Raw genomic sequence first — 7,450 nt, 5'->3', positions numbered from 1 at the left:
CAGCTACGTTCGATGCGGTCAGAGGGTAGCAACCAATCGCAACCAACCGCGACCAATAAGTAATAGTCGCGAGACCTTCCAGGTTCCCACACGCCGGATGGCGACAAAGCAGTCCACGCTTCGAGAATATTCTGCAAGCATTTTTCAGGCTATATATTGGAGACATCCCCTTCTACCGTCCGTCACAAAGTCGTAAACGTAACAATTATTATACTTGGCTTTTCGACCCCGGTGATCCGTGTATTACTCTGGGACGGCTTGATGCGAAAATCCGATGAGTATTACGCACCCTTTCGCGGAGCCAATCGCGATGTTAGACCCAGATACCGCAGACGCGGAGGGCCGATATTCCTTGGGCAGCCAGAACACGTTGTTTCCATTCCACATGATCCAGGTGCGGTCTTCGCTGATGCCGAATGAGTAAACAACAGCCGATGCATTGGCGACAGGGTCAGTGGGAGACCATCCAGATGTCTCCACTTGTGTGGCGACAACACCACGATCGGTCAGCAAACGTGAACCGCCGTACTCGAAAGACAGCCGCAACGAAACAAACCCAACATCGAGCGTCTGCACGCACTCGCCCGTGGCCGCGCGCCAGAGCCGGATCGTCTCGTCGTCGGAGCCCGATGCCACGAGTGACGAATCGGGCGAGAAGGCCACCGACATGACCCAGCTGCCATGGCCCTCGAGCGTCTGCACGCAATCGCCCGTGGCCACGCGCCAGATCCGGATCGTCTCGTCGTGGGAGCCCGATGCCACGAGCGTCGAATCGGGCGAGAAGGCCACCGACCTGACCACGTCGTCATGACCCTCGAGCGTCTGCACGCACTCGCCCGTGGCCACGCGCCAGAGCCGGATCGTCTCGTCGTCGGAGCCCGATGCCACGAGTGACGAATCGGGCGAGAAGGCCACCGACCTGACCACGTCGTCATGACCCTCGAGCATCGGCACGCACTTGCCCGTGGCCACGCGCCAGATCCGGATCGTCTTGTCGTCGGAGCCCGATGACACGAGTGACGAATCGGGCGAGAAGGCCACCGACCTGACCTCGTCGTCATGGCCCTCAAGCGTCTGCGCGCACTTGCCCGTGGCCACGCGCCAGATCCGGATCGTCTTGTCGTCGGAGCCCGATGCCACGAGTGACGAATCGGGCGAGAAGGCCACCGACCTGACCTCGTCGTCATGGCCCTCGAGCGTCTGCACGCACTTGCCCGTGGCCACGCGCCAGATCCGGGTCCCGTCGTGGGAGCCCGATGCCACGAGTGACGAATCGGGTGAGAAGGCTACCGAGCTGACCCAGCTGCCATGGCCGTCGAGCGTCTGCACGCAATCGCCCGTGGCCACGCGCCAGATCCGGGTCCCGTCGTGGGAGCCCGATGCCACGAGTGACGAATCGGGCGAGAAGGCTACCGACCTGACCCAGCTGCCATGGCCGTCGAGCGTCTGCACGCAATCGCCCGTGGCCACGCGCCAGATCCGGATCGTCTTGTCGTGGGAGCCCGACGCCACAAGTGTCGAATCGGGCGAGAAGGCTACCGAGCAGACCCCGTTGTCATGGCCCTCGAGCGTCTGCACGCACTCGCCCGTGGCCACGCGCCAGATCCGGATCGTCTTGTCGTGGGAGCCCGACGCCACAAGTGTCGAATCGGGCGAGAAGGCTACCGAGCAGACCCCGTTGACATGGCCCTCGAGCGTCTGCGCGCACTCGCCCGTGGCCACGCGCCAGAGCCGGATCGTCTTGTCGTTGGAGCCCGACGCCACGAGCATCGAATCGGGAGAGAAGGCCGCTGAGGTGACCGAGCTGCCATGGCCCTCAAGCGTCTGCATGCATAGCCCCCAATTTTCATTTACCTTCGGATGTAGAGATATCCATCGTGGGATCTCGCTCCTGAAAGTAGCGCGTATTTTGCTCCTGTTTGGCGAAAAGATAAGGAGAGAGGAATATATCTGGAGTGGCGCATTCTCGATGGCGAAACTATATGCTCGGACGAAACGCATTGCATCATCAAGGAATTCAGACAGTTCTTTGGGCCCGTCATCCTGACTTGGTATTAGCTGAGTGCATCCGCTCATAACGTATGCGCACCACGGACCTTGTAGAGTATTTGCAACGCCTCAACGAGATAAACGTTTTCCCTCGATCTGCCTATGAGGCTTAGTGATTCTATCCAGTGGAGGAAATGACGCTCTAGGAATGACATGACTTGGTCGCAATAGCGAGCAGGCGCGCGTCCGTTCCGTAAGTGATAGACCCAGGATAGACAGGCATACTGAACCTCTGGCGGGACAAAGGCCGCAACTATGTGTTGATCGATATCCGACCGAGGCGTCCCAGGAGCTTTGATATCGCATACGTCCTGTCGGAGACATTCCAGCACTCGCAGGCAATGCCCCGCCATCTCCTGGTGAGTCTCGTTCTCATCTACCCAGAATGGGTTATCTGTACGTTGACTTGGGTCCACCAGAAAATCGCGAAAGGATAGATGCAGCAGCCGCACCGGTGCATCTGCCGTCTCCGGGACACTGAGTACGGAGTGCAGCATATCCAGATTAACTTCAATGTCCCGTTCGGGGATGTTGAGGATTTGGGCCAGTGCCGGTACTGACAGAGGACTCGCGAGCACGACGATACCGCCGACAATGATGCGAAACGTCCGAACCATTTCCTCCCTTTGCTGAATGGAGGCCCCAATGCCCATGTTTCCCAATACAGGTAGGTACGTTGCAGCTAGTTGTGAGCCTTCCCTACTAGCTCCAAGGAGGGCCTTGGCGAGCTGTTTATCGGGCGACCCAAGCCTTCGATCATCGATGAAACGACACACGGTGGCGGCGAAAATGAAAAGTGGGATTGCCATATGGACAAGAACCTTGGTATCGGAGGCGCTTGGCCATTCGTCGGGAAGCTGTCGCTCCTTCCTGACCGTCGAATTGTATTCACGTCGAATCCTCGCCAGCTCCTCATTGAAGAAGGTGCTTATGTCGTGCGTGATTACATGTTGTGGTATCTCGTGGAGAAGCAAGTTTTGGTACTCGCCTTCCATCCTCCCCAAACCGAGACGTATTGGCAACTCTGGTCTACTTGTCAAGAAAACCTTCAGTCGCCCCAACTGGCCCGTTCCGGCGCGAGATAGGAGATGGAACATCAAACTGATATCATCTTTGCTCTCGCACTCGTCCAACGCATCGATGACGATGGCGATTGGCGTTGGAGTCGATGATTCAGCGGCAATCATTGATATTGGGTGCCAGACGAGCTTGTCGCACTGTTCACGTGCCGTCTTCCTCACGATGGCGGGATCAGTTTCGATGGCGTCCTTTACGTGCGGGGCAAGCGTGGGTATGTTGTTCACCAAGTCGGCTGCAAGGGTAGGGAAAACCTTCGACATGCTGGCCCGATCAGTTTCGCCTCTTTTGAAGAAGAAACTAGCCCCAAGACAATGGTTGCGGGCTAGGTCACGGGCTACTGTCCGGGCTATGGTGGATTTTCCGGTCCCCGCCATGCCGTTGAGCCAAAAGACTGCCTTGGTATCAGGATCGCGAGCCCACACCGATACTTGTTGCAGGAGGTCGACACGAGATTCCTGAAGGCATGTCGCATGATGCTCCTCAGCGCGAGAGTCGAACGAAGCACCCTTGGCAACTTCAGACTCGAGTCGACTGAGCACAGTCCTCCGATCGAGATCGAAAAGAATGTTCCTAGCCACAGCTATGTCAGCTTCACAGTCGTACTTTTGGCCAGACCTTCGTACGTCTGATCGACTTGCAGGGCAAGATTGATCGCCTGCGTGCATCGCCCAATGGTTTGCATGATCTTTTCGACTTCTTTGCCCTGGAACGGCCATTTAAGAGTGCGGAGCCCAAGCCGTGTAAATATATCTCGGGCCGACCTTGGGCGAAGCCGCTCGTAGACCGCTTGCAGTTCGGACTCGGAGTGCCGGACGGAGTTGCATAGCTGCTGCGATGCTTTGAGTCTCTCCGCGCTTGGCCCAGCGAGTAGCTCCTTAACGCCATTCGCAGCGCTCTGGAGCCCGATCACTTCCAGGCGGAATCGGACAATGTCATCCTTGGCATTCTTGACGGACTTGCAGTATTCGACACACCAGTCAGCGACTTTCACGGACAGATCTAAGACCGCGATGACATTCGCCGCAATGCCGAGCCCTTCCATAGTGGGCCACGGCCGCCGTCGAGCGCATGTCGAGTGTCGTGGATTTCGCTGGATGGAGAGTACACAATCAAAGGGTCATCGTGCGGGGAATGGAAGGTCCACGGAACAGCAGCCTCACAACGGACACATGGTTGGACGCGACTGGAGCCTGGAACGCCTTGCGTTGGCGCCGCTGCGCCCAGAGGAGCCCGTTGATTGGGTAGCGGAGTGGGAGGCAGCCAGAGAGCCTGCGCTCAGGCACCAATCATTCCGCTCCCCCAGCGATGCCGCCAGCAAGCAAGCAGGGCTCCTATCGGGACTGCGACAAGTGCTAATAGAGGAGTGCCTTCTCGTCGTACCCAGCATCGAGTTACTGTGTGATCAAGGCTATTATATGTTACCCGCGACTTGCAACGGATCGGAGTACGTTTGTCGGGGTCGCCTGCAGCGACACGACGTGGTGGATCCCTGGCTAGCACGAGCCCTTGTCACGAACGACCCAAAGTCAAATCGCTCTCGGATTTCCCCCTTCTATCAGTAGCGACATGAATGCAGCGGACGAGAATTTTAGTGACACAGAGACCGCGAGCCAATTCTCCAATGCTTCCAGTATCCATCCATCCCGTAACGATGCACATCCCCGTCCACGAAGCGAGCTCCGGCCCCAGCGTCCGACTTTGCCTTTCGTGCCTCGTGCCGACTGGGCCCCGACTCAGTCGTACGATTACAACCCGCCGGTCTGCATCAAGTATGTCATGGAATGGAAGGTGGCCTTCAATAACGGAAGATCCGCATGCATACCGAAGAGAACCTCGTGGTGGCGCCGAGCGAGTTCTGGAGCGAGGTGTTGTACGCAAAGATCCGCGACATCGCGAAGACGACGTCGAAGCCCAGCAGACCCGATTCGTCAACCATCGTCGTATCCGTGAACGAGAAATCCGAGCCTGCCATAAGCTTTACGGAGCTCGAGGTCGATTGGTCCGCTGTGGAACGGCAGCTACAAGCATGGAGCCATCTTCTCCGCATCGGGAAGAAGCTAAAGGTTGACGCCTCGTTCAAGTTCGTAGAGAGCGGCAAGACGGCCCGTACCGCAGGACGTGGCGCCACTGCCGCGCAGCTCGCGGATGCTGACGTTAGGCTCGATGCGGAACAAGCCTCGCTCGGTGACCCATCGCCGTTTCGGCATGTCTACCAAGTCTTCCGTTGCCCGGGACCGCCGTGTGACCGTGGACCGTACTGCTGTGAGTAGATCCCAATGGCCGCAAACACTATAAACTTATGACGCATCACCTGAAGAGCCTCGTCAAGTTTGTGCAGGAAGGTAACACATTGCAGGGACATGGCGACGTCCCGGACAATATTCGCGAACAGTTGTATGCCGAAGTGCACCAGGCCGCCGATCGTAAGAGGAAACGGAGAGTGTCTCCTTCGTCTCCTGAAGGGCGACATCCCATGGTGATCAACAACTACATCCCATCGCATCAAGATGGAATCATTATCCGGAACAATACATATCTCCTGTACAGGGTACTTCTATTCCGCGTTCATTATTGCTTAGCATTCCTGGCCACCGGGATGAGGCCGTGGAGGAATACTGTACATGGCATTACTCCAAAGTGGGGAGCAAGGACCAAAAGAAGGCTTACGAACTGGCTCGTGACCTGACCTTGGCAAGGAGCCTCGACCTGGAGCTTGTGCATGAAGACAACGATGCACAGCTTTACATCGACAAGGGTGTGTCAGAGGGCGTAGCACGTCGTTTTGTTCGAGACGTCCAGGTTTTTCTGGAGGAGTGTATGTAACTCTACACTTTTGTAGTGTTTTTATCTCTCGGGTAGGACACGCGTTAGGGCCAGAAATTTATTCTGGCGGTTCTTCAACGGAGATTCCAGCACGGCGAAAGTGACCCTCCGCACTTGCTTTGCGGCGACTGACAACCTCGACACATTCCTCAAGGAAGGAGATGAAGTCGACCCGGACAAAATGTATTTGATCCTCCCAAACTTGCCTGATGTAGGTCTTCAGTTCCCCAAAGAACTCCTCGATCGGGTCGAGGTCGGGCGAGTAAGGCGGAAGGTATAGCAACACTACCCCAGCGCTGTCACCCATCTGTTGCAGCCTCTCGGAGAGATGCACTATCCATGATCAGCACGGACTTCGGACTGGGCCATTTTCCACAGTAGGGCAGAAGTTGCTCGATGAAGTCCTCGAACCCCTGTGTATCGGTTGACCCCGTATACGCTTGGAAATGGACCACGCCCTCCTGGGAATACGCTGGAAGGATCTGCACCCGTCGGCCTCGATGGAAACGTTTCACTTGCCGTGGTCTGCGTCCTCGAGGAGCCCAGCCTTTGCTCCTGGTCCCGATACTCCTGTCCAACCCAGTTTCGTCAATAAATACTAGCTGATCAGACCTCATGGAGGAAATCTCGTGCATGTATTCATTTCGCAGTCTTGCATCGCGTTCCTTGGCGACATTTTGTGTTGACTTTCTCGACCACCCAGCGCCTTTCAAGGCTCTGCTGACGCTGAAGCGTGTCACCTCTGCTTCGAACTCGTCGTTGAGGAACGCAGCCATGCCTTGCAGACTCATGCAGGGATCGGACCCAAGCTTGCAAGGCAGTCAGCATGGGAGGAGATATGGGTTTCGGTCGGCCACCGCCATTCGGCGGCGCCTTCGTCGATCCGAAGAGGACCAGATTCGACCGAATATGGCGTACGGTCCGGGTGGAACAGTTGGCTGCGTGGGCTATCTCTCTGTCCTTGAGTAGTTTGTCACCTTCCGACTTACTGAGGATCATGTCACGAATCACGAGATGTTGGCAAACGGCAAGATTTGGGGCCATCATGGGAGCAGCGTGTGTTGATGGCGTCGACGGCAATCGCCACGGAAAATGGTTGACAAGAGTCAGAAGAGGGCTGACGTGGCGGTGAAGAGCGGGGCCCACTAGGGAGCAATGATCGGCTAAGCTACGGCTAATACCTCCCAAGTCTCTCTTTACACATCCTCCGACTAGACCCACTTTTTCACCCGCCATTGGTGATGGTCAATGCTCTCAAATGAACATAAAAGAGAGAGTGGAGGAGGAAGCCGCTTTCGCTCATAGCTGTAGGGCGTCATGACGAACAGGAAAGACAAAGAGATGGAGATGGAGAAGGTATGGGCTATTTTGAGACTTCGTCAAATTTGGAAGCGAACATGTAATTAAGCAGATAGTTGCTCTATTGGCCAGCTGGTCACCGGGCGTAATCAACTAGTGAGTGTACAGGAAGACGAGTAAATTGCACTGGGTTTCAATA

The 7,450-nt window shown here is 56.3% G+C and overlaps 1 protein-coding gene across 1 annotated transcript; it reads right to left on the bottom strand.

Moving 5' to 3' along the window:
- Positions 1–243: 243 nt before the first annotated feature.
- On the bottom strand, positions 244–1,804 carry PLICBS_000022 (uncharacterized protein; the record flags this gene model as incomplete). The annotated part of the gene is made up of 1 exon (XM_065599465.1): positions 244–1,804. A coding segment is annotated over one exon (1,561 nt), but the record flags the coding sequence as incomplete, so codon positions are not given.
- Between the last annotated feature and the right edge of the window lie 5,646 nt (positions 1,805–7,450).

The sequence above is a fragment of the Purpureocillium lilacinum genome (assembly GCF_023168085.1).
Source record: "Purpureocillium lilacinum CBS 284.36 DNA, scaffold_1, whole genome shotgun sequence".
Taxonomy (NCBI): domain Eukaryota; kingdom Fungi; phylum Ascomycota; class Sordariomycetes; order Hypocreales; family Ophiocordycipitaceae; genus Purpureocillium; species Purpureocillium lilacinum.
This window is presented reverse-complemented; position numbering and strand designations above follow the sequence as displayed.